Genomic DNA, 20,582 nt, shown 5'->3' with positions numbered 1-20,582 from the left:
CATTTTGGGAATTTCTGTTTAGGTCATAGACACAAGCCCTCCTGCCCTGCTAATGCAATACGGCATGGTTCAGGGTAAGCCACTTTCTCCCTGTGGTTCCATAGCAGCAGTGTAAGAAGTGTCTACCGCTGGGCTTGGTGGCCCAGCCTGTAATCCCGCGCCTTTGGGAGGCTGAGGTGAATGGATTGCCTGAGCCCGTGGGTTTGAGACCCGCCTCGGCAGGTGAGACCTCATCTCTACAATAAAACAAAAAAAAAATTAGCCGGGTGTGGTAGCGCGAGCCTGTAGTTCCAGTTACTTGGGAGGCTGAGGCTGAAGGATCGCCGGAGCCTAGCAGGTTGAGGCTGCGGTGGCCGGGAGCGGCCACTGCTCTCCAGTCTGGGCGACAGTGAGACTCCAACTCAAAAAAAAAAAAAAAGAAAGTCCAAGATGGCCCCTCCCCTATAGGGCCCAGCACCCTTGGTCCATCCAACCCAGCCTTGCATACCAGCTACCGAGATAATGTGGGCAATGGTTCAATCCAAGGGGCCTCCCTGGAGCCCTGTCCACCATTCTCACCAGGGTAGAACCCTCCTTGCTGATGATCTCTTTGCCGCCTACTTTGGACCTGGGTCTCCTTCCCGGCGGTTCCGAGCAGCCTTAGGCGAGGTGTCTCGTGCCAATGCAGCCCAGGACTTTCTGCCGACTTCCAAGAACAACCCTGACCTGCACTTTGATGCCGAGCGACTGGGCCAGGGACGCACACAACTGGTGGGAGCTCTGCGGGAAACTCTGGTGGCAGCCAGAGCCCTTGACCACACTCTGGCCCGCCAGCGCCTTGGGGCTGCACTTCATGCCCTGCAGGTGAGAACAGAGCTGGAGTAATGGTCAAAGGGAACGGTGTTCCGGTCCAGGACCGAGAGCTTCCTTAGGGTACCTTTTTATTTATGTATTTTTTTGTCAGAGACTCACTCTATTGCCCAGGTTTGAATACAATGGCACACACATGGCTACCACAGCCTCCACCTGCTAGGCTCAAGCAATTCTTCCACCTCAGCCTCCCAAGTAGCTGGGACTGCAGGCCTGCACCACCCCACCTGGCTAATTTTTAAATTTATTGTAGAGATGAGGTCTCACCATGTTGCCCAGGCTGGTCTCGAACTCTTGGGCTCAGGCAATCCTCTCACCTCTGCCTCCCAGAGTGCTGGGATTACAGGCATGAACCACCATGCTAGACTCCTTAAGATACCTTTTGAATCACGCCTCCCCTGCTCTGGAAGGAATGGGGCATTGCTTGCCAGTGCCCTCAGGTTGTCCTAGTTCCCCATCTCCAAACTGATAGCACCTCCTGTGGGAACAGCACTGTGGCTAGAAAGAAGTGAGGGTGACGGGGAAGACGTTGAAGTCAGAGAGGTAAGGGTAGTGGACATTGTGCAGGGCTCTGCAGGCCATTGAGAGGCCCTGGTTAGATGGGAAGAGGCACTGGGATGGTTCTTACTTGGGCAAAGCTCTGCTCTGGGCAATGGAGAAAGGGCAGTGATGGGATCTTGGGGTGTCTGGCAGGAGACTTTCTGGGTGGGGCACTCAAAGGACTGGCACGTTAGGGCTGGAGCTGGTAAGAACAGGCAGACTAATACCTTGCTCCCTTCTCCTATCCCCCGGGACCAGGATTTCTACAGTCACAGCAACTGGGTGGAACTGGGTGAGCAGCGGCCACACCCTCACCTCCTCTGGCCAAGGCAGGAGCTCCAGAACCTGGCACAAGGTACGACCATGGCCCCAGTGGTAAGGTGGGAGCCCATGGGGCCAACCCCTCAGTCCACCCAGCCACTGTGTCACATTCTGAGGTCACATAGGATGTATCGTCCCCTCATCCCTGCAAGGACCGTGAGGTGCCCCAGCCCAACCAAAGGTTGGGTCAGTTGAATGGCTTCCCCAAGGTCACACAGGGAGAACAGCCAGGACCAGGTCTCAGACCTCAGTCTAGCCTTGCATGACTTCTTCCCTGCACTGGCTCACATAAGGTCTTCCTTCATAGTGCCCCCATCCTCCCAAATGAATTAGGACCCGGAAGCTGCCTCCTGTCCATTACTGGTTCACTTCCTGTCCACAGTTCACAGAGACCTGATACTCACAGGATTGGTCCCCACATTTCCTGGGTTTTCTTTTTTTTTTTTTTTTTGAGTTGGAGTCTCACTGTTGTCCAGACTGGAGCGCAGTGGCCACTCCCGGCCACCGCAGCCTCGACCTGCTGGGCTCCGGCAATCCTTCCACTTCGCCTTCCAAGTAGCTGGAACTACAGGCGCGTGCTACCATGCCCGGCTAATTTTTTGATTTATTGTAGAGATGAGGTCTCACCAAGTTGCCCAGGCGGGTCACGAACCCACAGGCTCAGGCAATCCACTCACCTCAGCCTCCCAAAGGCACGAGATTACAGGCTGAGCCACTGAGCCCGGCTCCTGGATTTTCTAGCACAGTCCCGGTCTCAAATATTCGGTTTCACTTCCAGACAAAGGAACATGGACTTTAGTTCAGAAACCCTCACCAGGGATCCTGTGGGCTTTCACTTTGTTCCAACTGGGAGGAAAAGCAGAAGTTTGGTAGTCAGGGACAAAGGATGGAGGTGGCATAATCTTGGATTCTAGCCCCCTGCCCTCTCTTCCCAGTGGACGATCCTACCTGCTCTGATTGCGAGGAGTTGAGCTGCCCTGGGAATTGGCTGGGCTTTACACGCCTTACCTCCGGCTACTTTGGAACTCATCCCCCCAAGCCTCCAGGTACCAGACGGGAAAGCTCCCGAGAAGCAGGGGGAGAAAGTCTCTTCCTTTCATCCCTCACAGGATCTCAGTCCAGTAGGCCAGGGTCTCATTGCTATGGCATTGCTTCCTAGAAGGAGAAGATGCTGGGGATAGGGTGGGTGGAGCAAGCCAATGGAGGAGGCTGTGATCGGTGGGGTGGGAGCAGCTTATGCTCAGTTGATAGGATTTCTCTGTCGCTGTGGGCAGCTTTGGGGGACTGACAAGGGATTGGAGACCATGTGTGTGGTGACTGACCCCTCCAGATTTGCCCTCCACAAAGTGTCATCATTTCCTGCTGAACCTTTGCTGAGGGATGACAGGGGCAGGTCAGGCCCGAAAGGGCCTCATTTTTTAGGAAGTGGTAGGCTTTTGACCCCCATTCTCCAGATGCCTTTTCCTAACCCAGGGAAGTGTAGCCATGGGGGCCATTTCGACCAGAGCAGTTCCCAGCCACCCCGGGGAGGCATCAACAAGGATAGCACGTCCCCAGGCTTCTCCCCCCACCACATGCTGCACCTCCAGGCTGCAAAACTGGCCCTTTCAGCCTCCATCCAGGCCTTTGGCCTCCTGCGAAGCCGCCTGGGAGACAGGGGCTTCTCCAGGTGAGTGGCCTCCTTGGTTAGATGGGAAGAGGTGCTGGGACCATTCCCGCATGGGCAAAGCTCTGCTCTGGGCGATGGAGAGAGGGCAGTGGTGGGATCTTGGGGTGTCTGGCAGGAGACTTTCTGGGGCTGGGTTCCATGATGGGTTGGTACTCCCGGGAGAGCTGAGCAGCCAGGAATAGGGAGCGAACATGCAGACCCTTCTCTGTGGCTCTGGTTTGCTCCCTAGGCTGCTGGACATCACCCCTGCCTCCAGCCTGAGCTTTGTCCTGGACACCACGGGCAGCATGGGTGAGGAGATCAATGCTGCCAAAATCCAGGCACGCCACATTGTGGAGCAGAGACGGGGCAGCCCCATGGAACCCGTCCACTACGTCCTGGTGCCTTTCCATGACCCAGGTAGCTGTGTCCTGGCCAGGATAGTGGAGGGAATGGAAGTCCAGGCAAGAGATAAAGGCCTTGGTGGGAAACTAGGCTTCATGGTGGTGCTTCCTGTGGTCCTGAGTGAGCCTCTACTGGGTACCTGTGTGTATTCAGAAAACTAGCAACCATTCCGTTCATTGTTTCCAAAATGGCAGCACTTTCCATGAGTTTAATGCATGATCCATGCTTTGACCCATGGCTTCCATGCTAATAAGTCATTTCCAGTCCTCTCTGTTATCCATAGACAGAGTTTGGAATGAAGATGGGGGCTGGTGGGGCCAGGCCTCTGTGAAGCGTCTGAGCTAGTTACACTGTATTCCTTTCCCTGCTGCACTGGAAGTCAGATGATCAAGTGGGGACCTACCAGTCTTACTGTGTCTTTAGGCTGGTCATTTGACCTTTGTTTGTCTCAATCTCATCATCCATAAAATGGGTCAGTACCTGCCTTCTCCTGCCTAACTTTCAGCGTTGAAAGGATCAAATAAAATGCCTACTGGAGTGAGAATTCCCTAATGGTAGGGTTTGACTCTTACTTGTCTATATACAGTTTATGGTGGTTGACATTTAATAGGGACTTATTGCATGTTTGATGAAGGTATGATAATTAAGAATTTAGCACTTATGATGTATCAAGGCACTAAGATTTACACAATTAACTCATTTACTCTTCCCAACAAACCTCTGATGTAGGTGCTATTGCTTTCTCTGGTTTTTGTTTTGTTTTGTTTTTTGTTTTTTTTTTTTGAGTTGGAGTCTTACTCTGTCACCCAGGCTGGAGTGCAGTGGCACAATCATAGCCACCGCAGCCTTGACCTGCTGGGCTCAGGTGATCCTTCCACCTCAGCCTTCCAAGTAGCATGAACTACAGACTGATTTATTGTAGAGGCGAGGTCTCACCAAGTTGCCTAGGATGGTCCTGAACCTGCGGACTCAGGCAATCCTCTCGCCTCGGCCTCCCAAAGTGCTGGCATTATAGGCGTAAGCCACCATGCCCGGCCCTCAGTTGTTTTTATACAAGCGCATGTACCCAGTAAAGATCCATTCAGGACCACAGAAGTGTCACCATTTTATTAAAGGAGTAGGGGCCCACTTTCTCACCAGGGGCACCTAGCCCTGCCCTGACAAGCATAAGGAACCTTATAAATATCAAGGAATATATATGTGTGTGTGTGTATATATATATATATATATATACATATATATATATATTTTTTTTTTTTGAGTTGGTGGCTCAGGCTGGAGTGCAGTGGCACGCTCATGGCCACTGCAGCCTCAACCTGTTGGAGCTACAGGCATGCACCATTGTGCCTGGCTAATTTTTTGATTTAGTGTAGAGACAAGGTCTCACCATGTTGCCCAGGCTAGTCTCGAACGCATAGTCTCAGGCAATCCTCTCGCCTCAGCCTCCCAAAGTGCTGAAACTACAGGCACACACCACCATGCCCAGCTAATTTTTTAAAAATTGTTTTTGTAGAGATGAGGTTTCACTATGTTGCCCAGGCTGGTCTCAAACTCCAGGGCTCAAGTGATTCTCCCATTTCGGCCTCCCAAAAGGCTGGGATTACAGGCATGAGCCACCACACCTGGCCTCAGAATATTGTTCTATCAATACTTGCGCACCCCAGGGGCACAGCGTGCACCTTAACTGGGGAGGTGGCCCTGAGTAGGAATGAGGGGAGCTCTTTCCTCCCTCATCTCAGCCTCCTTGTCCCTTCCCCAGGGTTCGGCCCTGTTTTTACAACCAGTGATCCCGACAGCTTCTGGCAACAACTCAATGAGATCCACGCGGTGGGGGGTGGAGATGAGCCTGAGATGTGCCTGTCAGCGCTGCAGGTCTGGCACCTCCTTTCCCCTTTCCTTCTCATCCTCCTTTCCAGGCCCCACCGCCAGGGGGCGCTAGATCCTTCCCGGGGCTCCCTACCCCCTGCTCCATCCCCATCACCTTCAGAACCTGGTTTCACCAGCTTCACTCCAGGGTTGCAGAGCCACACTCCCTTCTTCTCTGCCCTCCCTCGCTCTGCCCATTCCCCTGCTGCCGTCATTGTTAACACTGGCCCTTTTCCTCCCTGCCAGCTGGCCCTGTTGCACACGCCTCCCCTCTCAGACATCTTTGTCTTCACGGACGCCTCCCCCAAGGATGCCTTTCTCACCAACCAGGTGGAATCCCTGGCTCAGGAGCGGCGCTGCCGGGTGAGCATAGCTGGTGGGAGACCCAGTGTTAGCCACTCAGGGATGTGGGAGACCCTGTGAGGACAATCTCATAACAAGGGCCGCACTGTAGTGGGCCAACCAGCTTGGTGCGTGGTGGGAAAAGCAGACCATGAACGTATCATTTCCTGGTACCTTTAACAAGATTCACGAGTGGGAACCCTACCCTTTATGACACCGAATTCATACTTGAACCTGCCCAATAAACCATCTGAAGAACTGGGAATCTAGTTGCCAAAAATCCACTGTGAAATAGCATGGCGGTTACAAGAGTGTGCCCAAGTATTAACTGAAGGCCAGAGGGTTGTGTCGTTGGAGACCCCGCTGTAACCGCCAGAAGGTAGACAGAGAGACCTTACCACTCATCACCAGCTCTGAGAAAGCTTGAGCCCAGGGATTCTCATACACAATAGTAGATGGCACTTGGACACCCAAGCACTGGGCTCTCTTCTGGCCACAGGTAACATTCCTGGTGACTGAAGACCCATCGAGGGTTCAGGGCCGAGCTCGGCGTGAGGTCTTGTCCCCTCTGCGTTTTGAACCATACAAAGCAGTGGCGCTAGCCTCAGGAGGAGAGGTGATCTTCACCAAAGACCAGCACATTCGGGATGTGGCAGCCATTGTTGGGGATAGCATGGATGCCCTGGTAAGTGGGGCCAGAGGGGCCGGGGACCTCAACTCAGAGCTGAAGGGTGATGACACTGCATCTCTCTTTTCATAGGAGAAAAAAAGAGCATGACTCCCATTGCTGTGTTGCCATTCCAGTCACAGGGATGAGGAAAGGAAATTTCTCTCCCTCTGAGATCCATGACATTGCCCTTCAATATTAGTAACCTCCTCCCCACCTTGGCCTCCAGTATTCTGCCCTTGGGGCAACTGCAGGATGTCCTGCCATCTTTTTTTTTTGAGTTGGAGTCTCACTCTGTCACCCAGGCTGGAGTGCAGTGGCATGCTCATGGCCACTACAGCCTTGACCTGCTGGGCTCAGGTGATCCTTCTTCCTCAGTCTTCCAAGTCTGTCTGCCATCTTTTTTTTTTTTTTTTTTCTGAGTTGGAGTCTCACTCTGTCGCCCAGACTGGAGTGCAGTGGGATGCTCATAGCCACCGCAGCCTTGACTTGCTGGGCTCAGGCGATCCTTCCACCTCAGCCTTCCAAGTAGCTGGAACTACAGGCGCACGCTACCACGCCCAGCTCATTTTGATTTATTGTAGAGATGAGGTCTTGCCAAGTTGCCCAGGTGGGTCTCGAACCTGCGGGCTCAGGCAATCCACTCACCTCAGCCTCCCAAAGCACGGGATTACAGGATGAGCCGCCAAGCCCGGCTTATCTGCCATCTTTTAAGGGGAGACAAGAAGTGAGTGCCTCATCCTGAATCCCTTGCTTCCAACCTTGTCATTGGCCATAATAACTTCATCCCTGTCCTATGCTGCTCTCGCTGGTATCCCTTCTCCATGTGCGATTTGGTTTATTTCTGTCTCTGCTTTTCTCCTGTCTTAGTTCCCACCTTATGTTCTCCCTCATTTTTTGGTCCTGCCCATTCCCCAAGGTAACTCTTCCCCTGGACCCTCCAGTTGTGGTTCCGGGGAGGCCACTTGTGTTCAATGTGGATGGGCTGCTCCAGAAGGTTACAGTCCGGATCCACGGGGAGATTGGCAGCTTCTGGATCAAGAATCCTGCAGGTATTGCCGTGTGTCTCAGGGCAGAGGAAAGAATGTAGACTGGGAAATAGACAATAATGGAGAGGAATCATTTCACATGAATCTCTTTTCCTGTCCTCAGGGGTCTCCCAGGGCCAGGAAGAAGGCATGGGTCCTCTAGGTCACACTCGCCGCTTTGGGCAATTCTGGATGGTGACCATGAATGACCCCCCACAGACAGGAACCTGGGAGATCCAGGTCACAGCTGAGGGAAGCCCCCTGGTGAGAGTGCAAGGTAGGGGGGAGATCTTCCTGGGAAGGGACAGGGAGACTGCTGGTCTCAGAGAGCAATCGCCGTCACTTTGTCTCAGGAAGGCCTCTGACCGCCTTTGCCTTCTCCCAGCCCAGACCTCCCTGGATTTCCTCTTCCACTTTGGGATCCCCATGGAGGATGGACCTCATCCTGGCCTCTACCCTCTGACACAGCCAGTTGCAGGTACATCTATTCCCTGACCCCCTACATTTCATTAGTTAGATAGATATATGTATAAATGTGTATGTGGATACATGCATATGTATGTATAACTTTTAAATTGAATTATATGGGCCGGGTATGGTGACTCAAGCCTGTAATCCCAGCACTTTGGGAGGCCAAGGTGAGAGGATTACCTGAGCTCAGGGGTTTGAGACCATCTTGGGCAACTTGGTGAGACTTCGTCTCTACAATAAATAAATAAAAATTAGCCAGGCGTGGTAGCCTGTGCCTGTAGTTCCAGCTACTTGGAAGGCTGAGGTGGAAGGATCCCCTATATTCAGCAGATGGAGGCTGCGGTGGCCGTGAGTGTGCCACTGCACTCCAGCCTGGGCGACAGAGTGAGACTCCAACTCAAAAAATAAAATAAAATAAATTGGGTTGTATGAGGGAGGAACACCAAAAAACTCGGAATTGTCCTTTGAGAGGTGGGCCCCTTGTCATGCAGGCTTCCCCACTAGGTGTGTTCTAGGAACCCATCAGCATCAGTGTGCCAGCTAGCGTCGTTGTGAGAGGTGCATTTGGCTTCAGTTAATTTTCTCTGGAGAATCTTTCAACTTGTTTGCCCATTTCATGATGGGTGATTAATGAGTGCACCTGCCAACCCTGTGCTGCGTGTTCAGCAGTTTTTAATCCAAGGTGGCATGACCCATGTGTCCCATCCTCCCTATTCACCTGATATTAGCCCAAGTGATTTTTATTTTTTTGCTTCCCCGATGAAAAAAAGTCCTCAAAGGGAAACATTTTGCCAATGTGGAACAGGTGAAATGAAAAACAGCAGAAGCACTAAAAGGCATCAAAATTGATGAGTTCAAAACTCTTTTGAGCAGGGGGAAAGTGTCTCAATAGGTATATTACTTCAAACGGAGAGTACTTTGAAAGTGACTGGAGTTTAAACATGTAAGAATAAATACACAATTTTTAATAAATAAATTCTGTTGAGCCCAGGGTTCGAAACCAGCCCGGGCAACTTGGTGAGACCTCGTTTTTACAATAAATCAGAAAACTAGCTGGGTGTGGTGGCATGGGCCTGTAGTTCCAGCTACTTGGAAGGCGGAAGCGGAAGGATCGCCTGAGCCCAGCAGGTTGAGGCTGCGGTAGCTGTGAGCATGCCACTATACTCCAGTCTGGGTGACACAGTGAGACTCTGACTCAAGAAAAATTAAAATTAAAATAAATTATGTTTTTGGGGGTCCTCCCTCATAGTAAAGTGCATTAAACTTAAGTGTACAGCTTGATGAATTTCATAATACACACACGTAACCATCACCCAGTTCAAGATATAGAGCATGTCCAACACCTCAGAACTCCCTCCAGGTGCTCCCCATCAGTACCCCTCAGAGGTAACTCCTTTTCCCCCTCTATTCTCCCCAGAGCTAACCCCTATTCCCAAAGCCATTCTTTTCTCCCTGCGTCTCTGAATCTCACGCAGACAGTTGTTCTCGCATTCCAGGTCTTCAGACCCAACTGCTGGTGGAAGTGACAGGGCTGAGTTCCAGAGGCAACCCTGGGAATCTTCGGCCGCATTTCTCCCACGCCGTCCTGCGAGGAGTCCCGGAGGGCGCCGAACTGGGCCGAGTGCCCTTGGAGCCCGTAGGATCCCCGGAGCGGGGTCTCCTCGCGGCCTCGCTGCCGCCCACGCTGCTGTCCACCCCCGGACCCGTCTCTCTGGAGCTGACTGGCGAGGATGGAGGGGGCCGGAGTCTGCGCAGGGCTGCCCCTCAGCCTAGCACTGTGGTCCCCGTCCTTTTGGAGGTGAGACGCAAGGGGACGGTGTGCCCGGGGCTGGAGAGAGCTGGGGCGGCCCTTTCCCTGACGGCCTCTTCTCTGCAGCTCAGTGGCCCCCCGGGTTTCTTGGCCCCGGGCAGCAAGGTCCCTCTCAGCCTCCGCATCGCCAGCTTCTCGAGCCCTCAGGATGTTGACCTTAGGACGTCCGTCAACCCCAGCTTCGTCCTCACTTCCAACCTCTCCAGGTCAGGCCTCGGAACCCTCCAGCTCCCTCTGGCCGCACCTTTCGGTTCCCGGGATTGAGAATGCGGTCCATGCTCCGGCCCGAGCCTGGCCCCTGGCCCCCGGCCCCCGGCCCCTGGCCCCCGGCCCCTTCCAATTGGTTCTCCGAATCCTCGCTCCCCTCCTCTGCCCTTAGCTCCGCCCCCTAGCTCTAGGCTACCGGCAGCCTGGGGCTTCAGCCCGACATCTGTATCCACTTTTCAGGGCTCGCCTGGGACTCAATGAATCCGCCTGGGGCCGCCTGTGGCTAGAGGTCCCAGACTCAGCGTCCCCGGACTCCGTGGTGATGGTGACTGTGACTGTGGTGGGGCGAAAAGCCCGCCCGGTGTCCCCAACGCATGCTTTCCTCCGGCTCCTGGTGCTGGCCCCGTCTCCCCAGGTGAGGCGCTCCCACTTTCCATCGCCGGGTAGGCGGGGCAGGGGGAGGGAGGTGTAGGCTTCTTTTGGGTACAGCTCTAGCACACCTTAACATTCTCTCCCCTTTCCCCCAGGACCAGGTCGCTGCCCCTACCCCCTCGTCGGGCCCTGTCTTCACCACAGCCACCTCGGTCTTTTGCCCTTTCACTTTGGTGACTCAAGGCAGAGCTGGGGGAGGGACGGCAGGCAGCTTCTGGTGGGGCACAGTTGGGGGGGTGCTGCTCCTGCTCGGCCTGGCCTCCTGGTGACACCACAGCCTCTAGAGGGATGGGTATCCAGCGCTATTTTCAATCGGCTCCATTGGTAAGAAGGTCACATAGACTGGGCACCGTGGCCCGCGCCTGTAATCCCAGCACCTTGGGAGGCCAAGGCGAGAGGATTGCCTGAGTTCAGGAGTTCAAGACCAGCCTGGGCAATACAGCAAAACCTCACCTCTACGATAAATTAAACAAGCAAACAAGCAAAAACGGGCATGGTGGCACTCACCTGTAGGCCCAGCTACAGGAAGACGGAGGTGGAAGAATTGCCTGAGCCCAGCAGGTTGAGGCTGCAGTAGCTGTGACCATGCCACTGCACTCCAGTCTGGGTGACAGTGAGACTCCAAGTCAGGAAAAAAAAAAGGTCACATAAGCCTTGGGATCGTCTCTCTCCTACTGGGAATGGAGGTTTTCCTTCTCATGCATTCACTCTTCTCTTTCTTAAAAATTGAGAGATTAAGATAGAGGGCAATGAATTTTCCCACAATGTGCTTTCTCTAACCTTTGTGGGAAACAAACCAAAGGCATTTTTTGAGAAAGTTCCTTTTTATTTCTCTGTGACATCTTTATTCCAATAGGCTCAGGTAGACAGGAAGATATTTGAGGAGGAGATTGGGAGTGGAGTGGGAGGGTACCAGGAAGTGTTATTTACAGAATTGTTTTTATTTATTCTGGAGCAGCCTCTGTTTTATTTTTGTATTAAAAGCTGAAGGACAATTTCAATAAATATGTCTTCTCCCCAGAGGGATTTCAAAGAAAGATCATTTTTGCACATCATGTAGGGGAGACTGAGGGCATGAGACACCAAGAAGACGAAAAGGAAGTTTTCAGGCACAGAAGAGAAATTTTACACCAAGATGTCTGAACTTCATTGACTCACTACCTAGTCATTTAGTTGCTGAGTTAAGCAGAATAGGCCAGGCGCAGTGGCTCATGCCTATAATCCCAGCACTTCTGGAGGCTGAGGTGAGAGGATTGCCTGAGCCCACGGGTTCGAGACCAGCCTGGGCAACTTGGCAAAACCTCATCTCTACAATAAAAATAAAATTAAAAAAAATTAGCCTGGCATGGTGGCACATGCCTGTAGTTCCAGCTACTTGGAAGGATGAGGCAGAAGGATCGCCTGAGCCCAGCGGGTCGAGGTTGTGGTGGCTGAGAGCGTGTTACTGCCCTCCAGCCTGGGTGACAGAGTGAAACTCCAAAAAAAAAAAAAAAAAGAAGCAGAATAAGGAGACTGGGGCTTCTGACTCAGTCTCCTCCACCAGACAGAGGGGAGTGAGAGGAGGGTTTAGACACGGGTAGGGCCCCTTTGCCCCTTGGTGCAACTGGGCTGGGCCATCTCACCCTTTGGCTGGGTGACTCCTGTCTGCTGCCTTGGCAACTCCTGGAAAAGAGGAGAGAAACAGACTGGGCATCTGGGCTCCTCCCTACCATGTGGGGTGGGGCTTCTTTCCTCCCCCTCACCCCTATAGTTTACCTGTTGCTGCCACAAATTCTGCTTCCTTGACCTTTCCTTCCGGTCCTGAGTGGTGTGGGAACTAGCCTTATTGAATGGACTTGGGGAGAACTGGGGAAAAATTCACTGTTTTCTGATAAACCAGTGCTGACCCCAACAACTCCCCTTTCTAGTCCCACTTCCCACAAGTCTAAACTGAAAACAATAAACTCACCTTCTCCTGAATCAGATTCTGCAAACAGATGTTCACCTTTTGGATCTGGGCTAACTGGGGGCCACAAGTCTCTGAGTGCAAATCTGTTAGAAAATTCTAAAGGAAGAGTTGGAGGCTGACAACGTGGGGAAAACCTGAGGTCCATGTGCCACTCTTTTCCTGTCACCACAGGCCGTCCCTCTCTATCCGAATCCCCTCATCTCAATACCCTTCCAAGCAGGTAGAAAAATCCAGTTCTTTCCACCTCCATCTCTTTAACACATCACTCCCTCTTTTCCCTCAAATAGCACAACACCCCCATTCTCTATTCTTTATGGATCCTCCCTGTCCATCCCTGCCCCATTGGAATAACCCAGGCCACGCCCCCATCTCCATGGAGTGATCCAAATCCCTCTGAATGGAATGCAGACCAGCCTCTTCCAGCCCCAACAATGAACACCATCCTAACGCTTGGTGGCATCCTGTCATTATGATGCGCCTCCAATTCATGATCCCTGCCCATTAACTCTTCCCTATCCAGTCTGGTCTCAGGCTTTGTCCACACATTCCCTGGTCCTCTCTCCCCGAATCCCTAGTTCACACAGCAGCCCCATACCTCACCAAGGGCCCCCAGGTGCAGCTGCTGTTGCTGCGCCTCCCTCAGACGGTCTTCAAACCAGGCCTGGCCATGCTCTAGCAGCTCCAGTCCCTGCCACAGGGCATCCTGTTGTCTCTCCAGAGCCTGCATTCTCTGCAGCTGGAAAAGGCAAGAAGCAGAGGCTGTCTCTTGTGCCACAGCAGGGCTCTGGCCCATGGCCCATTCTCTCCACCCCTGGTTGGGTTCATTGTCTGGTCACTGAGTATGAGTCCAAACTGCACTGAGGACCTGGAGGGCAAGGGGAAGCAAGTGGGAACACTCATGGGCCCTCAAGTTGAGTGGAAAGATAAAGTGCAGATCCAGGGAGAGAATCTTCCCCTGGGATCCCTTGTTGGGCTAATACTTACCCAGAGAAAGAAGCTCTGGGCCCCTGGGTCTTGGCGGCTTGTCCCCAGTGGCAGCAGCAGAACTGTGTAGGGAGCCTGCACCAGGGGCAGCCCACCAGGACCCCGGCTCCCCATGGCTCTGAGGTAGGCAGGGTGGAGCCACTCCCACTGGTATAGCCTGGGCTGGCCCCTCCCCCTCCACCCCTGCCTTGCACCCATCCTGCCTCGGCTTTCGTCCTCTGGGCCTCTTGCTGCTGTATCTGTTGGAGGCTGGGGTGTTCCTGCTGGAGGGGAGAGGCCATCTCTCTTGGGGCCCCTCTGTCTTCTCTCTAATCTGTTTTTGTAAAGCCTCTCTGAAATGGTTTGTTCTCATGAATTCCCCTTAGTAGAATCCAAGGGTCTCCCTACCGCAGTGATACTATTTTCGATGAGGCAGGGCAGGTTCCTCTGTGGACTCCTGCTTGGTATTTCAGCTCTTCCCTATTCTCTTGTTTTGGTCGGCCTAAGGAAGCAATACCTTTTTTCAAAATAAACTTTATTTCCAGTATGAAACAGAATTTCTGGGGAAACTGAGAACTTTGGATCTGAAGGAGATAAGGAAACAGAGGGAATGGCAGCCCACCAGGGTCTTGGGAAGTTGGGGAGGGTAGAGGAAGGACTCTTCAGAGGACGGTGGTGGCAGCAGGCAGTACTTCCTGACTCATGAAAATGTTCAAGTCCAGGTGAGGATCTTCCAAGTCCAGTTTCAGAAACTTATCCACTAATGCCTGGCAACTAAAGGGCAGAGAAAACAGAGATTTTGGGGAGAATAAATAACAAGTCCCTGAGCAGAGGGGAGAGGCTGTGGCACAGAAAACTCAGGACCTTGAAGATCTAGGGATTTCAGGAAGAAATAGTGGGTCTTTGAAGGGCAAAGTTCTGGAGGAAGGCTGGCTGAGTCCCTGTGAAGAGGGAAAGAGCCGCAGGAACAGAGGCTGGAGAGAAAGGACACTGGGGCCACACACTCACTTTTCCATTTGGTTTTCCTTCAGCAACTCCTTGACAGGCCTGATAGGTTTTCCACTGCGGATCAAGTCTGAGACCTGGAACAGCAAGAAAGAAGGTGGAAGAGTAGGGGGAGTTAGAGAAGAGAAGAGGAAACAAAGGTCAGAAATACTTTGGACCCAGAAACCCAGGTCCCCAAGAGGAGTAAGGACAATGGAAGGGAGCCTTGAGGTGGAGGTAGTTGCACATTCAGATACCATCACCTCCTTGCCACGAGCAATGAGTGTGTCAGGAAGCCCAGCCTGAGCAGCTGTGTGGGAGGCATGGCTGGCCTTGGCAACACCTTCGCAAACCTGATAGAAGAAGACAAGATCGTTCCCATCCTCACAGGTCTCCATAGTCTTAAAAGAGAATAAAAGAGTCATCAATCACCTGCTTCCTGACCTGAAACCTTTGGCCAAGCCCTGTGAGAAGTGAGAAAAAGGAAGGGATGTGGTCTCTGTGCTCAGGGAGTCCCTGCTCTGATAGAAGAGCTAAGCCCCACCTCTTGGAAATGCTCAGCCTAGGGGACCCAAGGGGCTAGATTGGTTTCCTCACCAAATAGTGCACCAGGGGTCCTTGTGGCAGCAGCTGCAGCTGAACAAGACTCAGAAAGTTGGTGGCCACAAAGATGTGGGGGCACATTGGTCCAAGCTCCAGCCAATATCGGAGCACAGCCGCCAGAAGTGCAAGTCCATCTGCCTGTACAGGGGGCAGGGGTGAGGGTGTAGAGCCATGTGGGCCCCACGTGCCCCTCTGTACCTGTCCTGGCTTTTCCGTCTCATGTTCGCTGTTTCTTTTCTGCCCATACATCCCTCTTCTTTTCAAGAGGCCCAGCCTCACCCTCATGCTCCTTCATCCTTCTCCATTTTCCCCTCCTTAGTTTCTTTTTTTTTTTTGAGTTGGAGTTTCACTCTGTCACCCAGACTGGAGTGCAGTGGCCACTCCCGGGCACTGCAGCCTCGACCTGCTGGGCTCTGGCGATCCTTCCGCCTCAGCCTTCCGAGTAGCTGGAACTACAGGCGCGCGCTACCACACCCAGCTAATTTTTGACTTATTGTAGAGATGAGGTCTCACCAAGTTGCCCAGGCGGGTCTCGAACCCTTGGGCTCAGGCAATCCACTCACCTCAGCCTCCCAAAGCGCTGGGATTACAGGCTGAGCCACCAAGCCCGGCTCCCCTCCTTAGTTTCTAATCAGTTTCTCCCCTCACCGTGTTGGTTCCCTTTCCGAATTCATCAATGAGGACCAGAGACTGTGCAGTGGCATTGTTCACTGCTTTTGCCACCTGCTGGGCATGATGTGGACAAGAAAAAGTTCTGTTAGATTCAAGGCCTGTATTGCACTGATCACAGTCAGCCTGTGAATAAAGCTGTATATGTACCCATTCTACTGCACTGTACGTTCTTTAATGGTGAGGTATATGTTTTGTTCATTCTCTCACTGAAAATAGTGCCTTGCATGAAGCAAGGGTTCAAGAAATGTTTGTGGTATTGATTCTTCCAATCTCTGACCTGGGTACTCCCCATTCCGAGGATAGAGGGCATACAGCAAAGGTAATGCTTTCCTGTCCTGAACATTTTTCAGGGTTCCTTTCCCATATCCTCTTTCTCAATCCCACCTCCCTTTGCTCCCTTTGACCTGGTTGAGGTCAATCATGAAGGTGGAGAGGCCAAGGGAGATGGATTCGCAGCTATGAATTCGGGTGAAGATGGCATCTACTGCTCCAATTTCGGCTTCTTCTGCTGGCACAAAGCTGCCTACCAGGGCCATGAATGTGATCAAGCCTACCTGAATAGAGAAGGAGACAGAGCCTGAAGCCTGGTGCTATGTGGGCTGAGATAAAAAGTGATGCTCAACTGAGGGCATGAATGACAGATCAAAGATGAACATAGTGAAACAGGAGAAAAAAGATAATGGAACACATTGTCCCTCTCCTTTCCCAATCCTGATCATAGCCCCTTGGGCTCATTTAGTATTAGTAAAGAGGCATAGGGGAGTGGGCAGAGGCTACTTGGGAATGGCATGTAACTATTCAGAGGTGGGTGGAGGAATTTGGGCCACGGAAAGGTCCATTAGATCACAGCTTTCCCTTAGTGGAGATGAGAACATATGAGGTGGAAGAACAGGGGTCTGGGTGATCGTCTTTTCATGAAAGGTGGGGTCAGAACACAGGGGAGAAGAGCTATAGGTGCCTGAGTTGACAGGCAGGTGGAGGTGGAGAAGATAGAGAACATGCTAGAGGCCTGGGTTATAGGGTTTCTCACCTGTTTGAGGTATATACTCTTGCCTGAGGAGTTGGGTCCGGTGATGACTTTGACCCTCCCTTTGTCCCCACTGCATTCTGCAGAGTTGGGCACGAAAGTTCGAGCACAGAGTTCCATCAGAGGATGTCTGCAGTGAGTGAAGAAGCACCTCACATGGCTTGTGGATCTAGATGAATGAACCCCCAGAAGATGGGGCCTTTAGGTCCCTTTTGTCTATGCCTCCACCTCTCTACACTCTCACCTGCCATTCTGGATTCGTACCCCAAGAAGCTGGGAGGAGTAACGAGGCCTCGAGTAGCCATAGTCCCGGGCAGCACTAGCAAGAGCCAGCAGGACATCCAGACGGGAGGCAAGGTCCAATACTCGGGTCAAGACAGCTGCCCGCGCCAGCACCTGGCACTGCAGCTGGAACATCAGCAGAGTCTCCTGGTCTGGAGGTGGGTGAAGGAAGGAGCTGGAGGTCAGCTCCAGGGAAAAGTGAAGGAGAGACAGAGGCCCAGAGAGGGACCTGGAAACAATAGTGCAGACACAATCAGAACCCCCCCCCAGAGACATTCAGAGGAAAAGATGTAGACAGTCAGATTGTGAGAGAGCTAGCAGGAAGAGAAGGGGCCTGTTGGAAGCATAACCAAGCTGCTTACTTCCCTCCAGCTTCTGTCTTCTTCTTACCCCGGATCTCGCAATGCAGGTCTCCCAGTAATGCATCCAGTTCCTTGGTTTGAGCACTACGATAGTGCAACTTCTCCTCCGAGAGAAACTGGGTACAAGGGTTCAAAGTCATTGGCTTTGCATCTCTTGTTCTTCTTCTCCTCTCCCATCTTTCTAATCCCACCTTGAACTCCCCACCCTGACTTTTTTCTCCTTTGTTTCAGAGCTGGTAAAGCTCAGAGTAAAACTATAGAGGAGAGATCCCATATTGGGCAGTGTTGATGGGGTAAGACTCTCTCTCAGCTGCTGATTCATTTTCCTTAACACCCGCTACAGAGGTTTAAGGTCTTACCATGAAGTCCAGTCCTTCAATCTCAAAGTCACTGGCCTCTACCATGAAAGGTAGGCGGGGAATAGAAAGAAGGAAGCCGATCTGGGGAGAGGAAAGAGGAAATGTTCTACTCTCCTACTAAGAGACCTACTGGGTACCTTCTCTCCCTAGAGGAAGCCCAGTGATCCCTGTTCCCCACAAAAAAGTTTTTCATGTTCTTCATGTCCTGTATCCCCAACACATTTTCTTATCTACCATATCCTTCATCAGCCTAGTATTGTCCCTAAAATACCCATGGAGGCTACACCCACCCTCCTGTCCTTACCAGAGGGATGTAGATGACACTGCATGAAGGAATACGAGAGTCTAGATTCTCCAGTTCCTTCCGGGCAACCTCAGTGAGGAAATTGGGAAGTCCCATCAGCCTTCGCTTTTCTAGGAGGGTGGAAGGCACACAGCTATCAAAAGTGAGGTTTCAGCTGGGCTTGGTGGCTCAGCCTGTGATCTCGTGCCTTGGGAGGCTGAGGTGAGTAGACTGCCTGAATCCGCGGGTTCAAGACCCACCTGGGCAACTTGGTGAGACCTCATCTCTACAATAAATCAAAAAATTAGCCGGGCATGATAGCGCACGCCTGTAATTCCAGCTACTTGGAAGGCTAAGGCAGAAAGATCGCTGGAGCCCCAGCAGGTGGAGGCTGCAGTGGCTGGGAGCGGCCACTGCACTCCAGTTTGGGCGACAGAGTGAGACTCCAACTCAAAAAAAAAAAAAAAGTGAGGTTTCAGGCTGGGCACAGTGGCTCACGCCTATAATCTTAGCATTTTGGGAGGCCAAGGTGAGAGGATTGCCTGAGTCCATGGGTTCGAAATCAGCCTGGGCAACTTGGTGAGACCTCATCTCTACAATAAATCAAAAAATTAGCCAGGTATGGTAGTGCATGCCTGTAGTTCCAGCTACTTGGAAGGCTGAGGAGGAAGGATCATTTGAGCTCAGTAGGTCAAGGCTGCAGTGGCTGTGAGCATGCTACTACACCCCAGCCTGAGCAACAAAGTGAGACTGCAACCCCAAAAAAGTGAGGTTTCTGCCCTGGTTGCTGTGATGAGTCCCAGCTGTGGTGACCGCCTGCCAAGGATGGTATTCCATCACTGCACAGGCTTGTGTTCCAGGGCTCACAGGTCCATCCACACACCCAACACTCACTCTCATCAATTTCAGGATCTATGTTGGGAAGAACTGTGAAGCGATTTTCAGCAAGACTGCCCTCAAAGTCCACCTAAGGAGATAAAAAATCCAGTTTCTAAGCACCCAGCACCCTCTCTCTGTCTTGTTCCCCAGCTCTCCTTGGGCCCCAGTTCTCCCTGGGTCCTGCTTTAACCCTCACCTTCTGGGCACTTCCCTAAAGTTCTGCCACTTCTTCTCACCATTCCATTTTTTTAGCCATCCAACTGACCTTAACATCTTCCAAGCTTTGTCATCTTCCACACCAAATCCCCCAGATCCTAGTCCCTCTCCACTCTCCAGTCCCATCCTTCTCCATGACCTCTCTAGATGCACTGCCTCTTTCCTTTCACTCACCACTTTCCCAATGAGGCTGGCAATGTGGTGCAGGTCATCAGAGAACTCTTGGGCAATGTCTCGAAAGAGCTGGATGGACTGGGGCAGGGAGCGACAGGCATCTCTCAGGCCCAGGGCACTGTACACAGTCTGTGGGAGAAACACACCAAGGAGGGTGGCCCACATCCAGTCCAGGTTAAGGTGAGGGAATAAAGGACAGACTCAGAAGAACAAAGACCAACAGAAAAAATAACAACAGAGAGAAGATATCAAAGGCAAAAAGAAACAGAAAAAGGCATCTATAAAACTCTGTGGCAGGAACTATACTAAACACTGAAGCTACAAAGACAGCTGAGATGTGGTCCCTGTCCCAAACAAGCTCACAGTCTTATAAGGAAGACAGAAAAACATACAGAAAATTTAAAAATATGATGGTAGGTACTTTGGTAGAGGTTTGTGGAGTTTGTACAGAGGTGGAAGAAAGAGAAATATGTCTATGATGAAAGATAGGAAATAAGCAAATGAGAAGAAGGGATAATGATGACATTGGGGTAAGAAGGAGCAGGGAGAGAGAAAGGTTTGGAGACACTGAGAGTTAAATCCCCAGGGTGAGGGTCAGTGACCTGAAGCAGCTGATCTAACCAGGGATTAGACTGAGTGGACAGACCCAATCCCTCAGACATTTGCGGAGCTTTACTTTGAGGTAGAGTATATATAAATAATATCAATTAAAGTGTTTAACATCTAGCCATGATGGAAACAAACAGCAAAAACAATGGCTAATCAGAAAACAGATTGACGAAGTTATAAAACTGACTAAAATTAATAAGGAGTTTCAGCGAATAAGACTAATATGGGCTAAGATAGCTTGAGATGTCTTTACAGAGAAAAGGAAATTAGCCGGATTTTGAATAAGGTTATTCAAAAGGAAGGCAGACAGGCATTGTGTGTGAGGGCAAGAGCACGGGCAAATGAGTAGAGACAGGAATAAGAGCAAATATTTGCTGACTGCTTACTACATGTCCGGCAATGTTCTAACCTTTAACATATGCTAATTTCATTCACTCTTCAAGATACTCCTGTGAGGTAGGTACTAGCATTATCTCCACCTTATAGAAAGCAACCTTAAGCACAGAGAGATGATGTAATTTCCTCAGGTTCTCATAGCGAGTAAGTGGAAGAGCTGGGATTTGAACTCAGGTATCTGACTTTTTTTTTTTTGAGTTGGAGTCTCACTCTGTTGCCCAGACTGGAGTGCAGTGGCC

The 20,582-nt window shown here is 51.7% G+C and overlaps 3 protein-coding genes across 4 annotated transcripts in view; 1 reads left to right on the top strand and 2 right to left on the bottom strand.

Annotated features, from left to right (window-relative positions):
* The first annotated feature begins 510 nt into the window (after positions 1-510).
* On the top strand, positions 511-11,010 carry VWA7 (von Willebrand factor A domain containing 7). The gene is made up of 15 exons (XM_008067724.2): positions 511-843; positions 1,648-1,744; positions 2,646-2,756; positions 3,184-3,379; positions 3,609-3,778; positions 5,523-5,635; positions 5,876-5,992; positions 6,471-6,656; positions 7,558-7,690; positions 7,791-7,943; positions 8,052-8,144; positions 9,634-9,935; positions 10,014-10,153; positions 10,395-10,569; positions 10,682-11,010. Exons 1-15 carry the CDS (start codon positions 511-513, stop codon positions 10,853-10,855), a joined length of 2,493 nt encoding a protein of 830 aa, XP_008065915.1. The 3' UTR covers positions 10,856-11,010.
* A 1,075-nt stretch (positions 11,011-12,085) lies between these two features.
* On the bottom strand, positions 12,086-14,099 carry SAPCD1 (suppressor APC domain containing 1). 2 transcript variants are annotated; one of them, XM_008067714.2, is made up of 5 exons: positions 13,519-14,036; positions 13,130-13,270; positions 12,535-12,630; positions 12,342-12,431; positions 12,086-12,248 (listed from the first exon to the last, which is right to left on the bottom strand). In XM_008067714.2, the coding sequence occupies exons 1-5, from the start codon at positions 13,714-13,716 to the stop codon at positions 12,153-12,155; spliced, it is 621 nt and encodes a 206-aa protein (XP_008065905.2). In that variant the 5' UTR covers positions 13,717-14,036; the 3' UTR covers positions 12,086-12,152. The 2 variants fall into 2 exon arrangements, with proteins under 2 accessions (XP_008065905.2, XP_021573114.1); XM_021717439.1 differs by having other exon boundaries at positions 12,086-12,431; positions 13,519-14,099.
* MSH5 (mutS homolog 5) overlaps positions 14,020-20,582 on the bottom strand; it is an 18,595-nt gene continuing 12,032 nt past the window's right edge. The window contains exons 13-25 of the mRNA XM_008067717.2: positions 19,339-19,467; positions 18,964-19,036; positions 18,091-18,200; positions 17,787-17,867; positions 17,456-17,543; positions 17,028-17,217; positions 16,787-16,913; positions 16,161-16,310; positions 15,733-15,807; positions 15,079-15,222; positions 14,745-14,882; positions 14,506-14,579; positions 14,020-14,271 (exon numbers count right to left, since the gene is read on the bottom strand). Of these exons, the coding sequence (XP_008065908.1) occupies positions 14,160-14,271; positions 14,506-14,579; positions 14,745-14,882; positions 15,079-15,222; positions 15,733-15,807; positions 16,161-16,310; positions 16,787-16,913; positions 17,028-17,217; positions 17,456-17,543; positions 17,787-17,867; positions 18,091-18,200; positions 18,964-19,036; positions 19,339-19,467 (1,491 nt within the window). The 3' untranslated portion in view covers positions 14,020-14,159. The remainder of the gene's footprint in view (positions 14,272-14,505; positions 14,580-14,744; positions 14,883-15,078; positions 15,223-15,732; positions 15,808-16,160; positions 16,311-16,786; positions 16,914-17,027; positions 17,218-17,455; positions 17,544-17,786; positions 17,868-18,090; positions 18,201-18,963; positions 19,037-19,338; positions 19,468-20,582) is intronic.

The sequence above is a fragment of the Carlito syrichta genome, unplaced genomic scaffold, assembly GCF_000164805.1.
Source record: "Carlito syrichta isolate Samal-C Ts95f unplaced genomic scaffold, Tarsius_syrichta-2.0.1 Scaffold309736, whole genome shotgun sequence".
In the NCBI taxonomy this organism is placed as follows: Eukaryota; Metazoa; Chordata; class Mammalia; order Primates; family Tarsiidae; genus Carlito; species Carlito syrichta.
Note: the sequence above shows the minus strand (reverse complement) of the source record. Positions and strands in the feature narration are given on the sequence as shown.